At 39.6% G+C, this 19,042-nt stretch overlaps 1 protein-coding gene across 11 annotated transcripts in view; it reads right to left on the minus strand.

Moving 5' to 3' along the window:
* Window positions 1-19,042, minus strand: part of LOC125451566 (microtubule-associated protein 4-like) — a 344,184-nt gene that overhangs the window by 27,369 nt on the left and 297,773 nt on the right. For 10 of the 11 annotated variants that reach the window (XM_059646156.1, XM_059646152.1, XM_059646155.1 and 7 more), the window contains 4 exons: window positions 18,196-18,258; window positions 16,795-17,120; window positions 9,825-9,947; window positions 1,023-1,115 (listed from right to left, as the gene is read on the minus strand). In XM_059646156.1, the coding sequence (XP_059502139.1) occupies window positions 1,023-1,115; window positions 9,825-9,947; window positions 16,795-17,120; window positions 18,196-18,258 (605 nt within the window). The remainder of the gene's footprint in view (window positions 1-1,022; window positions 1,116-9,824; window positions 9,948-16,794; window positions 17,121-18,195; window positions 18,259-19,042) is intronic. The other variant, XM_059646154.1, reaches the window with a different exon arrangement.

A 19,042-nucleotide genomic window follows, 5' to 3' on the forward strand; every position in this document is an offset into this window, starting at 1 on the left:
CTCAATGAGAAATGGCTGATCTGACAATTCTCAAAACTATTTTCTTGCCTTTTAAGCATAACCTTTGATTCCTTCACCAATAAAAAACCAGTCTGAATGACCAGTCTCAGCCATGCTCTATGGTAAAAGAATTCCATTGTTTCACAACCCTCCAAGAAGGAATTTATCCCCATCTTTGTTAAAGTGCAACCCCTTACTCTGAGCTTATGCTCTCTGGCCCTAAACACACTCAACTAGGGGAAATAACCTTTCTGCATCTACCCTGTCAAGTCCTCTAAGAAATCTATGTTTCAATAAGGTTGCCCCTTATTTATTTATATTCTGAGAAGCACAGGTCCAGCCTACTCAACCTTTCCTCGTAGGACAGTCCATCCCATATTGGGAAATAGCTACGTGAACCTCTCTCGACTGTCTCCAATGTCAGCTGATCTTCTTTATATAGGGGGTTCAAACTGTTCACAGTATTCTAGCTGTGGACTGACTACTGCCTTGCACAATTTTAGCAAAGCCTCCCTACTTTTATATTCCATTCCCTTTGAAATAAAGGCCAATCATTTGCCTCACCTATTAATCCTCAGGACCAAAGGCAGTTTCTTCCAGACTGCCAGGCCCATAAAATCCAGCAAAGTAACTGATGGTAAGGAAGAAACACAAGACTTAAATGAGCTGGACTGGCAGAATTCAAGGACTGCACATGCCCAAGAGGCTGTAAACTGGACATTTACCCAATGTAACGTGAGTTCCAATAGACACTGAAGAAATATGGGAAAACATCAACTGTAGACTTTGTCTTTTCAAACTTGTGCTATATCAGGGACGATACCTGAAGTTGTACAAAATTAATGCAACTGTCGCTATTAACAGCGTTTGCTATGGCAATTAATGAGTTAATTTGTCTGCCACAGATCTTGGGATAATCTGATAACACTTTCCTACATAATAATAGTACTAGTAAACCAAATAAACCTGGTGACAGCAATGAAAAGGAAGTTCATGTAAAAAGCCCAGAAGCCAATACTTACATTACCACCACCAGGAACATGCTTAATGTTATCCTTAGAACCACACTTTGACTGCACATGACTGTAGTCGATTTTTTTGTTCACAATCTGGACCTAAGACACATTGGAACAAATCAATTTAACAGCCATTTCCTTTATAATAAATCATTCAAAAGTTGCTTTGAAGTTTCTCTACAGGATAAATATGTCACTTTAAAAAAATGTTAACATTTATGCAGAGGAAAAAAAATCAGTTCATTTAAGCCAGTAATACAATCATTCCAACCACTGTCTCAGTTACAAAACATCATTCTGTGCATTACTAGAAACAGAAATATCATAACTTTTTATTTAAAAAAGAACTTGCAAAGTGACGTCAGCAAAGTTCAAAATTGAAATATAGACAACAGTTTAAAAGCGTATTTTATCCAATTATTCATGTTTGGACTGCCGCTCCCTGTTCACATCCCGATTTCTGAAAACTGCTCTCTAGCTATTCAAGGTTCAGGAGCCTTTGTTCCATTGCTAGTTTCAGCCCAGTGGCCTGATACATTTTAAAATAGCCGGAGCATGAACCATTACAGTATGTCAATTAAGACTCCTTCCCATTATCTCTCAGCGTTACAGGTCTTCCATTGCATTTTGTTAGCAAGAAAGGTTCTTTGGTGTTGCATTCTAGTGACGCTAATCATTTAATGAGATTTAAGAATATAGCGCGCACACACACACACACACACACAGAGACGTATACGCATTATCCATAAGAATCCATGGATAAAACCTGCAACCAGTATCATTAAATTAGGACATTCTGCTTGAAATTTGCCTAGACAGCAAGTCTCTAAATTTCTCACGTATATTATGAGTGATTTAGAAAAACAGTAGTGGCAAATGTGGGTATACAGGATGAAGAGATGACTTTGACATGATTATGAATCCTTCCTACCACTAGGATATTTTTCCCTTAATTTAGGAGTCTGCAATAGATGAATTGATACAAATGGCAACAACTCCATCATTGTTGTATCATACAACTACATTCTGCCATCGACCTGCTGAACTAGAGGTGGACGTGCCGGTGGATCGGGGTGGACATGATCAGAAATCACACACCAGATTACAGACCAACAGGTTCATTTGAAAACATGAGCTTTCAGAGCCTAACTCCTACTTCAGCATTTAGTGAAAGAGGTAGCACCAGATGCAGAATTTATAAAGTAAAAGATCAAAAGGGTCACACCACTGATGAGGATGAACTAAACACACCAGAGAGAGAAACCGTGCGCACGTGCGTGTGCTTGTGAGCAAGAGCAAGGGAACGCATGCAATTAGGAGACAGAATCTGTGCAATCATGTGTGAGAGAAAGAAAATCTGTCACACAGCGTCTGTGTATATGAAAGAGCAACTGTGCAACAGTGTGAGCGACAATGTACATGTAAGAATGTAGAGTGCGCTGGCGTCACCTGTAGTGCAACATGAACCCAAGATCCCAGTTCAGGCCATCCTCATGGGCACTAAACTTGGCTATCAGCCGCTGCTCAGTGACTTTGCACTGTTGCGCTTCCCAAAGTCCACCTTTACTTGAAGATCTGAGGCCGCATGTCCTTTACTGCTGAAATGTTGCCCCACTGGGAGGGAACATCCCTGTCCGGCGACTGTTACACTGTATACAATTCATCTGTTGTCGTAGCATCTGCATGGTTTTGCTAATAAACCACACCTCTGGCATCCTTACCTGCAGCATATGAGATAGACAATGTTGGCAGTGTCATTTGAGTATTTGCCGTGCACGTGGTGGGTGGTGTTCCCACATGTGATTGTAGTGTCCATGTTGAATATCTTGCAGAAGTTTCCATGACAGGATTGGGTGGTGGTGTGTTTGATGTCCTGAAGGCTGGATAGTTTGGTGCGAACAATGGTCTGTTTAAGGTTTAGCAGTTGTTTGAAGGCAAGAGGTGGAGGCATTAGCAAGATCTTGGCAAGATGCTCATCGTCACTGATTATGTGTTGATGGCTGCGAAGAACATGGCATAGTTTCTCTGCTCCTCGGAAGTACTGGATGACAAAGAGTACCCTATCAGGCGTATCTTGTGACTGTCTTCGGAGAAGGTCATTACGGTTTTTCACTGTCACATGTTGGAACTGACAAGTTGAGCATCGCATCCTGTTCCTATGGGGGTGCCCTTTAACACCTTCAGGCATCCACCTCGTTCCTCCTCATCCGAACAAATCCTATGTATGCGTAAGGCTTGTCCCATAGGGGATAGCTGTTTTACTATGTTTAGGGTGAAAGTGAGAGAAGTGCAGCATCGAGAGGTCACTCCTGGACTTGCAGTAGAGTGAGGTACTGAGATGTCTGTCCCTGATGGAGATGCATATATCCAAGAATGAGACAGATTCTGAAGAGTAGTCCATGGTAAGTCTGATGGTGGGATGAAACTCAATGATATTACTATGCAAGATGACAAAGTGTGAAGCTGGATGAACACAGCAGGCCAAGCAGCATCTCAGGAGCACAAAAGCTGATGTTTCGGGCCTAGACCCTGAGATGCTGCTTGGCCTGCTGTGTTCATCCAGCTTCACACTTTGTTATCTTGGATTCTCCAGCATCTGCAGTTCCCATTATTTCTGATATTGCTACGCAGTTGTTTCAGTGATTCTTTGAATTTTGCTTAGCTAGTAATTCCCATTCCCATTGGAATTTACCTTTAAGAGTGACACCACATTGCTGATAGACGTAATAAGCCATTATACAAATGCAAATGACTCTGACAATGGACAGCAAGCCAGGCAGGATCCAAGAGGGACAAATTCAATCTTCAAGTGATACTGTTCATCGGAAATACTCATCACTTAGCATCCAAGAGGGGTAAAAGGTCTTTGGCTGTGTCAGTGTATTTCCAGTATATGCCTTTCTTTTTGTTCATTCTAATCATGTTTGTGTTAGAGCTACAGGTTAGGTCCATGTTTGTCTCAGTCTGCCCTGTTGGGTACAGTTGCTTCTAACTAGAACCCAAAACCAGCCTGTATTTCAAATCTGGTTTTCTATTCAATAAAGAAACTGGAAGAATTGAGGGCTGAAATAGAATTATTTTAGGAAAACTACTGATGGATCAATTCCAAAGTTCCAAATGAGGCAGGAGACTTGTTTACAGAATTCACCAAACGGAATCATCCGAACAAGAAACTTTCAAAATTACCAGGTATCAGTTTAAAAATTTATAATGCTTGTGGTTACTATAGCATATTTTACAAACTCAAGATATCACACAACACAGTGATGCATAGTCACTGTTGTAATGTAGAAAATGCATCTATCAATTTCCAAAACATTAAACACCCACAATCAGCAATTGGAAATGACATGATAATTTGATTCTTGGTAATGTTGATTGAGGGATAAATATCGGGCAGGTCACCAAGAATAACTTGCCTGCTTTTCTTCAAAATAGTGCCATGAAATTCTTTACTTCCAGTTGAGAAAGTAGTCAGGGACCTAGTTCATCATCTTATCCCAAAGACAGCACCCAATAGTGCAGCACCGAGAACACTAGATTGCTTGCCTAGAATTTTGTACTCAAGTCTTGAATTTGAACATAGAACTCTGACTCACAGGCAAGAGTGCCTCCCACTGAGCTGCAGCTGACACTGAATTTAGAAGGGACATGATCTGAACAATAGACTCACTAGCAATTGGAATAATTTTCAAGACAAAGCAATTGAGGAGTTATGCCAAAAAGTAGATCAGAGTGCTCTTTGAAAACAGGACACAGTCAATGTTTTCTTGATCGTCAAAAATCATGTTCTTGTGATCCATCAATTAAGTGCTGTTTATTTCACAATAGCAGAAAATGCTGCAATTAGTATAATCCCAGCAAGGTCTTAAGAAAACAAATCCATTGTAGTTTCTTGTTCTACTCTGATTTAGGGGTTATGGAAAAGAGAGTTAAATAGTGAACTGAAGGTGCATTTACTTTACAGAACTGCTGTTGACTTTTGACACATAGATTGGTTAAATGCATTACTTACTGCAAATCCAATGCGCATGACTTTCCAGCAATGGGTTCTTGGATGTCATGGTTCTGCCCTGTAAGCATGGTGAAGTGGTTCAGTGTGTCCAAGCATTTATCGGGTGATGCCAGTTAGTCAATAGCATTGTTAACCACCTCAGGATATGAGGACACTCCACATAGATTAACTACTTAAGGATTACACAGTTCCTATGTCTGCTTCAGTGGAGGCCATCTCCAGTTCATGAAGTGCACCAGTCACAGCAGCTAGGTGTCATCAACATTGCTACTAAACAGCACTTGCACTAGCAATAACCTCCTCACTGATTCTCAGTTTAGGTTCTAGAGGGCCACTCAGCTCCTGACCTCACTGTAGCCTTTTTTCAAACATGGATCAAATATGTGAATGCCAACGGTGAAGTGAAAGGGACTGCTCTTGACATCAAGGCAGCAGTTGACCAAAAATGGTAACAAGGAGCACTAACAAAACTGGAGTCACGAGAATTGGGGGACAACTCTCCACTAGCTGGAGTTATAAGTAACGTGAAGATGGTTGGTTGCAGCTGTTGGTGGTCAACCATCTCTATCCCCAAGTGCATACCATCGACAAAGCACAAATCGGAACTGCAATGGAAAACCCTCTATTTGCCTAGACAGGTGCAGATCCACCACAGTTCAAGCAGCTTAATATTATCCAGGACAAGGCAACCTGCTTAGGTGGCATCCATCATCACCTTCAACATTCCCTCCCTGCACCAACACAGTGGTAGCAGTGTGTACCATCTACAGGATGCACTACAGTAACTCATTTAAATTCACTTAACAGCATCTTCCAAGGACAAGGGAAACAAATGCATGGGTACCCCACGACCTGTTGGTTCTACACCAAGCCACACATTATTCTGATTTTAGATTACACTGTCATTCCTTCACCATCACTGACGCAAAATTCCTGGAATCCCCTTTCAACAGAATGTGGGTGTCCTTATGCCCCATGGATTCCAGTAATCTAAGAGAGTAGCTCACTTCCACTTTCTTGGGGGCAATTAGGAATTAGCAACAAACGGGAGCCTAGCCAGCAATGCCTATATTCCACAAAAGGATAAAAGATTCACTAGCTAGGAGGCCAGGTAAGTTCAACAAGCCATCCGAACATCAATATTGATACACAATTCCCAACAGGTTGCCAAGTGATCATGCTTGAAGGAATGCCTTAACTCACATTTCTCAAGGCCTAACATCCTCAACTTTCTGATCAAGACATTCTACACCCACAACTCAGCGATCATTCTGACTTCAGTTCCCACAAATACTGATGTTTTCCTACAAAGTTGCCATATCCTTCTGCTCTTTTCTCCATCTTAAACATAGTTCATCTGCAACAAATATTAATTATAGTCTCATTCAACTGCACTGTCATTTAAATAGGAGTCTACAGTGTGGCATATAATTTTACATGTGCAACTATGCCTTGTTGTTTCCATTACAACAGTAGCAGATTCCATAACTAACTTAGTTGCTGGCTGAATTATTATTACATTGCTGCTAAGGCACCATCTGACAACTTCTTTTTCTCCTCCAGCCCCCACAGACATTGTCATATTAAATCAGGTGAATGACAGTAAACCCGAGAGACAAGTCTGTCATCTTCAAAATTTAATCCGAGATTCACTACAACACAAACTCATCCTACTCCTTGTAACCCTAACAAGCGTTAACTGCACTACTTTAAAAAGGATTAGCAACAAACACCATAATTAAAGTCCAAATACCATTTTATTTTAAACCTAAGGATTTTATTTCCTTTTGCCTTATAGCAAGGTTTGAACTGTATCTACTGGCAACAAAGCAAGATCGCTCAGCAAATTTCAGCCTCCATTGACTGTGATCTCAGCGCTCCAGTTTATGGCATGTATTGGATAAAGACTGAATGCGTTCTTGCTAGCTCCGTAATTACAGGCATGCACACTCCCTGCTCAGTGTCACAGTTTACTTGGTGCAACTGTCACGGATTTGGGAAAGGAAGGAATTGTAGAACTGTTGCCAACATCAGCTGTTTCTTTAAGGTTGACATCTTCCCAGAGTTTTCAGGGTTGAGGGTGTGTGTCTTGGATCTTCATGGGACTGAACAGGCTAGTTCTCATCCCACAGATCAATGAACAGGGTACGCACATCAGCTCTGCTAAGGTTCTTTCAAAACAACAATTCAGCTTTACCACTCCTTTGCCCTTTGTCCATATTCCTCTACTATATTTTATTGTTCCAAGTATTTATTCAATTCTCCTTTGAATGCTGTTACAGCATCTATGTCCACTATTTTATGTGAATATATATTTCAAGTCCTAACCACTCACTGCACAATAATATCTTTCCTCATATCACCTGAAAATTGCTTTCTGGCTACAGAAGTAGTTTTTCTTTATTTGCTGTATCTATGCTCCATAATTTTAAATGCCCCTATCAAACAGCCACTTATCTTCCTCTGCTCTAGGAAGGGCTTCTCTTGTATATCCTGGATAACTAATTCTCATACGTGGAAACATCCTCTTCTATATCCTCTCCAATTCCTTCATGTTGTTCCCAAGTATGACGCTCAGACTTGGATATACATTGATACACTAACTGAGACTGATTTATTACTTTCATATAAATTTATCACAACTTCCCTGAATTTGCACACAATGACTCTGTTTAGAAGTCCAACACCTGTTGGACATTTTTAGCTGCTCTGTTACCTTTACAAGATTTGTGCACAAATATTTCAAGAACCTTTCATCATCCACTTCAAAATTATACTGCTCAGCCTGTATTTTTGATTCTTCATCCCAAAGCATATTATACTTTTCTGCTTTGAACTTTTTATTTGACAAATACCTGACCAAAACCACCAACCCTGCATTCTTGAAATTATTACTTTCCTCACAACCACAATTTCAAGTTTCAAATCAACTGCACATGTTGAAACAATGCCCCATACCAAAACCAAATCGTCAGTGCACATCAAAAACATAAGTGTATTTTTAAAAACCGTTTCATCTTTTGAAGGGTAGAGAGATACAAAAACTAGCTTTTTTTTCTGTATTTTTGATTGTGGACTGAAATGGAAAAAGAATGGTTTTAAAAACACAAAACGTTGTTGATGGGTTGGCGCAATTTTTGAAAGGTGCCTTTTTACACAAAAGCTGGTTCACACATGGTGAGAAGGTTTACAAATGAACTGGAGAGGAGGGAAATGTACAAATGGAGATTCAGCTGGCAACAAGTAGCTGACTGGTCTGTGAACTAGTGACCATAACACTAATTATGTGATTAGCTTCCAGATAGCTGAACAGCTTGGGGCGTGAACAAGACAGCAAAAAGCCATCAGGTCTCCGAAAACTCTTGAGCTGTATCTATTCTCCACAGGGGGAAAAAAACACAAACATGATGCAAACCAAACATATAAATTTCCCTCAGCAATTGCTGTGAGGTCTGACTTTTAACAAGTAAGTCAGACCTTAAGTGTGAGCGAGTTACCCTGTGCCTCCTGTAAACAAATGCAAGCATCTGGAGAAGGGAAAAAAAAAATCAGTGTCCTGAGCAGTACAAGAATTATACCAAGAAACAATGAATAGGGATCACTTTCTTCATCTTTTCCTCCATCTATAACAGCCATGTTGTGTTTCTTTGTCTGTCTGCATGTGTCTATGTCTGCCTGCATATATGCATAGTTTATATACCAATTAAAACTCCAGTAAATGGCAGAGTTAATGGCTTAAGGTTCAGAATAGCTTACCTATGACTAGTGTCTACTTATTTGTAATAAAGAGAAATTCTTGTTACATACAGAAACATGGCCTCTGTTTTCTGTCAAAATTATGCATACTTTATATAAAATCTTCTACTTTTGTGATTACCCCAAGAAAAGTACAACTTGCCTTCCAGAGAGTATGACACTCTCAATAATTTATTTGCTCCTTTGTCCTTCTCACTATTTAGGTATTGAAAATACACCAAAGTATGCCAAGTAGCATAATAGCTCCTTTATTGTTTCTTATCTTCAATAGAATTATGTTTTTGATTCCACCAGCATATCCTCTCTTAGTAAAAAATGTATCTTTTCCTTATCTGGAACAACTACAACTCCACCTTCATTATCAAGAGGGAGGTAAAGGAGACAAAGATGGAGGCTGGAAGCAGGAGTCGGGGGACAGGGTTAAGAAGATTCACAGAACTGTTACATTGCAAATGGATGCTATTCGGTCCACCATGTTGGCACCAGAAATAAAGGGGGACAGATAACACAAGGTGGGAAGAAGAGGAAAACAGCAAGAGACAAAGTGAGGGGAGAGAATAATATAGCAGAATGGGAGAGGATTGAAATGAGAAGCAGAAGATTCAGAGAATAACACAGGAACAGGAGAAGGGAACAAAGGGGCAGTGAAGGTGGAACTTGGCAGAATGATTGAGAAAGTATGAAAGAGGCAAGAAAAGAAAAAGGAGGTGCAGAAAGATGGAGCAAAAATGTGCAGATGAAGCGAGAATGAATGGAAGGATGAAGTGAGAAGGAAGTTAGAGCCAGAATTTTTTCAACATTAACAGTGCTATATAAATGCAAATTCTTGTTGTTGTTCAGACAATTATATCAGTGTTCACTTTGCTTGAACCAAATTCCCTAAGAGAGAAGTATTCCACTGCACCATTCCACGTTATGAACAATCTTCATTTATGTTCACAGGGATCATGATGGAAAATCATACTGAAATGCAGAGACATATATTGAACTTAAAAATGAATTTAAAAATCAAAAAAGTGATGTTTTCATTCACTCACTTTGCCATTGGTTTGTTTTTGGCTATCTTTCATGGTTGTGGTTTTAGTAACTCGAGTCACAGTGCTGGATTCAGCTTTTCGGCTCAATCTTACCGGTTCAGGTCTTTTCTCTATTGGTTTAGCCTAAATGGACAACAAAAGGGATGGAGGGAAAAAAACAAGCACACAGACAGATGTAATGAAGAAAAATGCCCTAGAATGAAATGGAATCGAATAATTATCCCAGAGGGCACAATTAACATTAAAAAAATTCATATCATGGCACAATAGGACAACGTTTTATAGAACGTTGCACATTTCATTTCCTTACAGTTTGACTTGATTCCAAAAGTTGCTTATTCACTGATGTTCCAAAACACATTTTCTCAGTAGAAGTAAAACAGAACCAGGATTATAAATAAGGAATTAGCCCAAAATGGTACATCTCAATTTGAAGTAAAGGTTATCCTTTCTATAAAAAAAATTAAACTTTTCTTTTGCTTGAACTTAAAAATGGAACACTCTAAATTAAATGTATACCACACCCTCGTTCCACTGCTCAACTTTCTTCAGATGTCAAACAATTTTAATTGTAAGAAAACATTTTCTTGAGCCATCCTAAAATCCAAGTGTTATTTAGTCAATGCAAAGAGAATTCAAGAAGCACGTGTATTCAAGCAATCACCAGACCATAATACTGGGCAGAGTTATCAACAGATTACACATTTACATTACAATTAATTTTAATTATTCATCACTTGGAAGATAAAAGTACTGCTGAGCTTTGCAGTAACCAATTATAAACAGAAAACAGGTAAACAAGCTAATATTCACTAGGAAAGCAAAAGTTGATATAACTGGTTTCAAGGAACTAGGAAAATTCCCAATCCTGTTTTCTATCCATTGCATCCAGCTGGAAAATGCAGAGCACAGATATTGAACAAAAAGTGGATTGAGCTCATCTACAACATCTAAAATCAAATATCCTGGTGAGATGTCCACACATGGCCACTTCTTCTTAGGCAATGTATTATGTAGCATTTAACAACAAAAGTCCTATATATCAGAATATACAAATTTCTCAAGATGGGGAGAAATTAGCACAAAAGCAGCTGATGGTCAGCTCTAAAGTTTTTTTATAATTTATTCAGAGGACGAGGATGCTACTGGCTGGGCCAATATTTGTTGCCCATCCCTAGATAGTTCAAAGGGGCTGGAGTATAAAAGAAAGGAGGATTTGCTGAAACAATACAAGACACTAGTCAGATCATGGCAGCAAATCTGAACATTGTGGCTTCTCATCTAAGGGAAGATATATTGGCATCTGGGGCCATCAGGAGAAGGCTCAATATGCTGAAACTAGGTAAGAGACTGTTTTATGAGGAGGGGAGTACCATCTTGGGCATACACTCTTGAGTATAATCAAATGACAGACAACCTTTCTGAAACATGCTAGATTCTCAGAGGACTCAAGAGGGGCGATGCGGAGAGGTTGCGGGAGAGGCTAGGACCACAGTGCAATCTCAGAACAAGGGATCACACAAAGATACAGACGCTGACAGATTTCTTCTGAGAAGGCTGCAAATTTTTGCATTTACTTGTACTTATCATAGAGAGCCACTGAGGTGGAGTCATTAGGCTTATTCAAGGCTAAGGCTGACCAATTTTAAATCAGCATGGAGTGAAGGGCTATGCGGAAAAGACCATGAGATGCAGGACCAGAATTAAACCATTTGGCCCATTGAGTCTGCTCTGCCTGACGATTAGGACTGATACATTTCTCAATCCCTTTCTACTGCCTGTCCTGACATGGCCTCCGCAACCCTCTATGACAACGAGATTAACTAACCTCTGGCTGAAGACATTCCTATTCATCTCAGTTTTAAAGGAACGTTCCTTCACTCTGGGGCACTGCCCTCGGGTCCTAATCTCCTACTAGTGGGAAACATCTTTTCCATGTCCACTCTACCCAGGCCTCAGCATTGTCTAAATAAGATACCCCTCATCCCTCTAAACTCCACTTAGTACAGATCCAGAGTCCTCAACTGCTTCTCATGTGACAAGCCCTTCATTCCTAGTATCATTCTTGTAAACCTCCTCTGCACCCACTTTAAGAACATCCTGCCTTAGATACAGGGCCCATAACAGCTCACAATATTCCAAATGCTGTCTGACCAAAACCTCATACAATCTCAGTATAACATCGTATAGACATCCTACAAATTCCTTTCCTTGAGATCAGCTACCAATCTGATTCTCCAAGTCCACCTGAATACTAAAGTCCATCATGATTATAGTAATTGTGCCTTTTCTATCTCCTAATGTATTTTCTGCCCGTATCCTGACTACTGGTAGAGAGCCTGTACATAACTCCCATCAGGGTCTTTTTTTCCTTTATAATTCCTCAACTCTACCCATAAAGATTTTATGCATTCTGATCATATATTGCTTCTTGATATCAATTTAATTGAATTTCTTACTAACAGGCCAACCTCAACCCTCTGCCCATCTGCCTGTCCTTTCGATATGATACATATCCTTAGATATTTAGTTCCCAGACGTGATCCCCTTACAGCCATATTTCTACGATACCTACAATATCGAACTCGCCAATTTCAATCGGCATTATAAACTCATTTACCATATTTCTTACACTGCAGTCATTTAAGTACAACATCCTCAGTCCCGCGGTGACTGCCCCTTTCTTGCAATTGTCCTCTTATCTGCTGTTTGTGGCTGCAATGCCAATTAAGTGGACTACTGTGTCTTGGATGGTGTCAAGATTCTTGAGCATTGTTACAGCTATGTCTATTCAAACAAGTGGAGAGTATTCCATCACATTCCTGACTTGTGTCTTCAACTTTGTGTCAGGATTTAGAGTGTCAGGAGAGGAATCACTCATTGTAGGGTGTCAAACCTATGACCTGATCTTGTAGCCAAAGTACGGCTGGTCTGGTTTAGTTTTAAGTCAACGATAACTCCTAGGATGGCAATGGCAGGGTGTCAGTGATGGTAGTGCCACTGAATATCAAGGGACAGTAGTGAGAGATGGCCTGTATGTTGCACTTTTGTGGCATGAAGCTTGCTTGTCATTTGTAATTTCAAGTCTGGATACTGCCCAGATCTTGCTACATTTGGAGGTGGATAACTTCAGTATCTAACACATCATGAATGGTGAACATGGTGCAATAACCAACAAACATCCCTACTTCTAATCTTAAGATGGAGGGAAGGCAATTGATAAACAGCTGAAGATGATTGAGCCAGTACACTATTCTGAGGAACTGCTGCAGAGGTGTCCCAAAAACAGCAGCCGAGTGTTCAAGAGTTAGAGAATCACAGGCTGATACACCATGGAAGGGCTTGTCTTGTGTCACCTCTTTGGTGCAGCAATCTAATTAAACTGTAAACATTTTCTATTTAAACATCTAATCCTCCCGTGAATGCACAAACAAACCTGTTTCTAACACATCTTCTGACATTCGTTACAGCTCATAGCAACTTACTACATAACAAACGTATCCTCCCGTCGTGTCCGTTTCTCCTGCAATTCCCTTTTGTCGTAATGCCCTTGTACTGGTGTCTACTACCTACTACCTGTTGGGTCACTTCTTGGTTACGTTACTAAAATTGTGCATGCTTTTGAAAACCTCTATCAAACATCTTCTAAACTGTGTTCCTAGAACATCAACTTCTCTAGTCTTTCCACATTACTGAAATCTCTCATTTTAATAATTTGCTGCCATACCTTCCTTAATGCCCTGGCAAGTTCCGGAGGTGTCATGTCCAGAATGGAACACAATACTCTCCTAGCTAACCAATATTTTATTAGAATTGCTTTAGTATTCCATTCCTGGATCAATAAGACAACCATACCATATTTTTAAAAAAGTCGCTTCTCAGTTAGCTTAAGGCCTTCAAATATTTCTGTACACTTTTACATCTCTCTGTTGCTGCATCATCTTCAATCAATATTAGAGACACCTTGTTTGTAAATTAGTTCTAGACTCCTCACAGGGGGAAACATCCTCTCAGCATCCATTCTATCAAGACCCGCCTGGATCTTAGGTTTCATCCATCTGTTTTCCTGATGAGTTTTACTCTACTCCTCATTCCTAACTGTATTTCTAAGATTACATTAGATCACAAGAACAAGGAGCAGGAGTAGACAATTTCATTCTTTGAGCCTGCCCAGCCATTCAATATGATCATAGTTGATTTCATCCTAGCCTCAACTGCATTTTTCTACCCACTCCCCTTATAACTGTTTGACCCATTACTGTTTAAAATTCTATGCCCTAACACCCGAGTTAATAAATTCCACAAACGCAACATTTGAGAAGTAAATTCTCCTTCTCTCCGTTTTAAAGCTGCCATCCCTTATCCTACAACTCACGCACGAGGACACCCAGATCCCTGTACGCCTAAGCACTCTGAAGTTTCTCCCCGTTTAGATAATGTGTTACATCCTTCCGACCAATAATATCAGCCTTCTTATCTCAAACTGCATCTGCCAAATTTTGGCCCATTCGTCTAAACTATCGATATCCATTTGCAAATTTGCTCTTTCTTTATTTTAACTGCCTTTCCTATTCTTTAATGTCATCTACAGATTGTAAATAGTTGAGGTCTAAGGAGTGAATGCTGTGGTACTCCACTAATTTATCTTGCTGGCCACAGAAAGACCCATTCAGCCTGACTCTCTGCTGGTTGGCTAGTCCTCTTTCCAATAAATTACCCCTAATTCCATGTGATCTTATCTGGGGTAGTAAACTTTTATGCAGCTCCTTATCAAATGCTTTCAGGAAGTCCAGATCCCATATATCTACAGGATGCCCGTTATTCAGTTTGCTGGTTATATCTTTGAAGGGCACTAGTAAATTAGTCAAACACAACCTACCTCTTCATAAAAACACACCAACTTTCCAAACATCCTGTTATTTCTTTCTTAATTTTTGGATAATTGGATTGGGTAGACTGGGGTTGCTCTCGGAGAAGCAGAGGCTAAAGGCAGACATGATTGAGATACATGAGATTTATGAGGAGAATAGACAGGGTAGATGGGAAGAAGCGTTACCCCTTAATGGAGGAATCGATGGCCAAGGAGCAGAGTTTTAAAGTTAAAGTTAGAGGCACAAGGTTTAGAAGAGTTGAGAGAAAAAATGTTTTTCACCCAGAGGGTGGTGGGAATCTGGAACTTACTGCTTGTAAGGCTGGTAGATGCAGAAGCCTTGACAACATTTAAGAAATATTTAGACATACACTTGTGGTGCCAAGGCATACCTGGCTATGGGGCAAGTGCTAGAAAATGTCACTAAAATAGTCAGGGATAACAAGGTGTAGGGCAGCAGGCCAAGCAGCATCAGAGGAGCAGGAAAGCTGACATTTCGGGCCTAGACCCTTCTTCAGAAAATTGCATTTGCAGTTCCTACTATCTTTAAAATAGTTGGGGACTTGTTTTTGATTGGTGCAGACTCAAATGAGCCAAAGGGCCTTTTTCTGTGCTGTAGTCTTCCATAACTATGACTCAATAATAGACTCTAATGATTTCCCAACGATAGCCATTAAAATAATTGGTCTGTAGTTTTCTACTTTCTGCCTGCCTCCTTTTTGAATAAAGGTATTATATTAACATTTCTCCAATCCATTGGAGCCTTTTCTGTATTCAGGAGATTTTGGAATACTGTAACCACTATCTCTGGTGCCACCTCCTTCGAGACCCACGGATGTAGGCCATCAGGGCCTAGAGGTGCATCTTCTTTCACTCCCTTTAGTTCTCTCAATACTTTTTACACAACATAATGATCATTGTTCTAAGTTCATTCTTTTCTATAATCTCTGCATTACCTATTACCATTGGGATGGTATTTGTATCTTCCACCATGAAATGAAGGCAAAACATTGATATAGCGTATTTGCCATTTCTGTCTTCTGCACTAACTCCCCAGTCTCATCCCCTAATGAATCAATATTCACTTTGGCACATGCCTATCATGTGCAAACTTTGAAAAGATGCCCTGAAGATGTGCCATATGTCAAAAGGAGAAACAGACCTGAAAACTAACCCTGGGAACACTGAATGTAACTAACCTTTAGTCAGAATAGCAACTTTAATATTTCTGTTTTTTGTATCCATACTACCATTGTTCTTTACACAGTTATGGACTTTAATTTTGCTAAGCCTTATGTTTGGGGGCCTCAAAGACATTTAAAACTCTGAAATAAATGAGTACTCCTCATAAACTTGGCCAAAAGGTTTGTCAGGATAGGCCATAACAAATTGCATTATTCTGCTAAGTCCAGTTAGATTATAATTAGATACAGAACAAGCTGAAGAAAGCTGCACATTGTTTCTGGATGGAGGGGAACAATACCTTAAGTAATAATCTTCATCAGTCTTCAGTCTAAGGCATTAACAACAGGGTTGTGCCACCAGTGTTGGTGGTCTACTCTTTCAGATGTTAACAAAGGCCATTATCTTCCCTTTTCCAGAAGTATACAAGTCCCCAGAAACCAAATTAAACATTTACAGGCTGCTCACAGGCACATTTTAAGCACACCTGTACCGTATACCATTCTTGTCACCACATTGAAAAAAAAGATAACGGGAAGAAGACAAGAAACTCATTATATGGAAATTATGAACAATAACAAATACTTACAATTAAGTGTGAAAATTGTAGATATTATTTATATTTACACAAATGCAGCAGCCATCAAATTTTCCTAGTGTTTGCACTTAAATGTTGGTGACGTCCTGAGGTGGTGAAAGACATTATTGAAATGCAAGTTTTCATTTTCGTTCATGAGAAATTAGAGTGTTATAGGGATGAATTTTTGTTCTACCAGGTAGCTTATATGTACCAGACAATATCTCATTTCAAGTTTGTAGTATTTGTTTTCTTGTAACCCTAATTGGACTGGGTTAACAGACACTAGAATCAAAACCTCACTGCCTGTTTTCTTTGGAGGTAAACAAACAAACTCTTACCTTCCCTCCTCCAGGTTGGTGCTTGATATTATCTGTGGATCCAATTTTCGACTTGACATTTTTTAGGTCGGGTGCTGGAGCACTGGTTGGTCGGAGCTGCTTTGGAGCTGATGCTACAGTGGGTTTTGAAGGAGCACGAGGAATGGGTGCAACCCTCTTTGCCTCCGAAGCAGCTGTTGTCTTCAATGCCAAAGTTCTGGGTGGCCGAGAGGTGTTAGATGGTGTTGCAGGGGTACTACTGCCCATTGGTGTGCTTGGTGTACTTGGAGTAGTGCCAGTGCTCTTAACAGAGGTTGAGGAAGCAGTCTTTGGACGTCCTGTCTCACCTTAGGCGAAATAAAAACAAAAACAAATTTTTGTATTTTCTTCACAATATCAGTTTCTCTGCCAAGCTAATCTAGTATTTTAAACCTCTCTGGCAAAATGAGCAACTACTATAAAAATAAAGAAATTATTCCACAAATCGACAGTACTACAAGACAGAAGACTGCTCTCACTGATCGCCAGATTTAAACAAAATATAGGTTCTTTCGTATCCCTTCATTAGTTCTGGAATATTCCAAATTTAAGATCACCAAACTCTCTCTTGAATTATGTGAATTGTTATGGGCATACTGTCACTATTTGGTGACATCATTAAACCTATTTGAGGATTTATTGAGAAAACAGGGTTTTGTTTTGGCACTAAAAGACATTTAAATAAGAGCGAAAGCACCAAAAAAAAACCCAAACATTGTTCCAAAGAAAGGGTCAAGTCTCAACTCATTTCTCACATCTACATCCTAACAGGTTAGCTGATTGTCACTGACCACTATCCATTAGACTAACGGATCTAGGCTATTCCAATGACACATCTGATTTAAAAACCAAAAAAACTGAGGAAGGGTCACCGGACCCAACATGTTAACTCTGTTTTCTCCTTCACAGATGCTGCCAGACCCGCTGAGCTTTTCCAGCAACTTCATTGTTGACACATCTGATTTTATGGTTTAGTGGCCCACTACATTAGATGAGAATTCAGGTTTGTGCGGTCTTTGATATTAGTTGGTCCTGTGTTGGAGGGAAGGGTGGTCAACAATTAGTCAAAGCACACCTGAGTTAATGAAGCACAGCTCGTCCTACCAGTGCTGAGACACAAGACAGGATTGACTTTTGATCACTGACGAGCAACTGTGGTAGAACAGATACACATGCAGACATTGGAAGAAGCCATGAGTGGATTCAGTTGTAAATACAACTATGATTTGAACATTCTTCCAAAACATACTGTTTTGATTCATACTGATTCTGTGAAGGATTAAAATGGTGAATATTTAAAGAGACAATGCAAAATGATTGGTTTCAGTTGGGTCAAAAATAAAAATCTACAACCAAAGGAACAGCAGACAGAATTCATATTACCCAAGGGTGATTTTGCAGACAGAGACTTCTTCATCTCTGCAGATTTGGGTTCAGTCTTGATAGCTGAAAAAAAATTATAGAATTACAATAATTTTAATACTACTGCCTATTCTGCTATCCCATCTCCTTTTAGACATTTAAAGTTTTCTCTCTTGGCCAGGGAAAGTAGTTCTTCCTCTATACTTAGGACTCTTCAGGGTGTAGGCTCTTCAGCGTTTCAAGTCCCACTTACACCAGATCTATTGTGAAACTGCTGAACAGGTTGTTTAAAAATACTTATTTGAGCTACAACCTTCATCTTCATAGTTGATGCATGAAGCTACCTAATACATCATTACATCTGCATTATGACAAAATAGCAGATTAACACAGGTCATTATTCCAATGTTTGATTGAGAGATGTATAATAAAATTTGGATAAAGCATATCAGACTAATACAACTGATCATATATTTATGAAGAAGGATAGCTCCGTCTGCACTTTAGAGAATATTAGAGCTGGGAAAGTGAATTGTTTTCCCCCCATTCAGGCACACATTACACCTAAGTCAGTGTGGCATAATCAAAGGCAGCAATAAGCTCCCTCATCTCAGCCCCTCAAAAGATTCTCTCTACTGTATGAACTGTTTTGCATTTCCCATGCTAGCAATGTTAACACCCTTCTGCATGCAATTATCAATTAGTATAAAATTAGAAACATATGCCCACCAAAAAGTTGATACAGAAAATTAAAAATTAAAAAGACAATGTAAGAAACACTTATCTGGTCAGGCAGAGTAAGAAACAAACAGTGTTAATGCTTCAGGCTGATAGCCTGAAATCTCTGTCACTGCCTGGAATATTAACT

This window comes from Stegostoma tigrinum, chromosome 5 (genome assembly GCF_030684315.1).
Source record: "Stegostoma tigrinum isolate sSteTig4 chromosome 5, sSteTig4.hap1, whole genome shotgun sequence".
Classification (NCBI taxonomy): domain Eukaryota; kingdom Metazoa; phylum Chordata; class Chondrichthyes; order Orectolobiformes; family Stegostomatidae; genus Stegostoma; species Stegostoma tigrinum.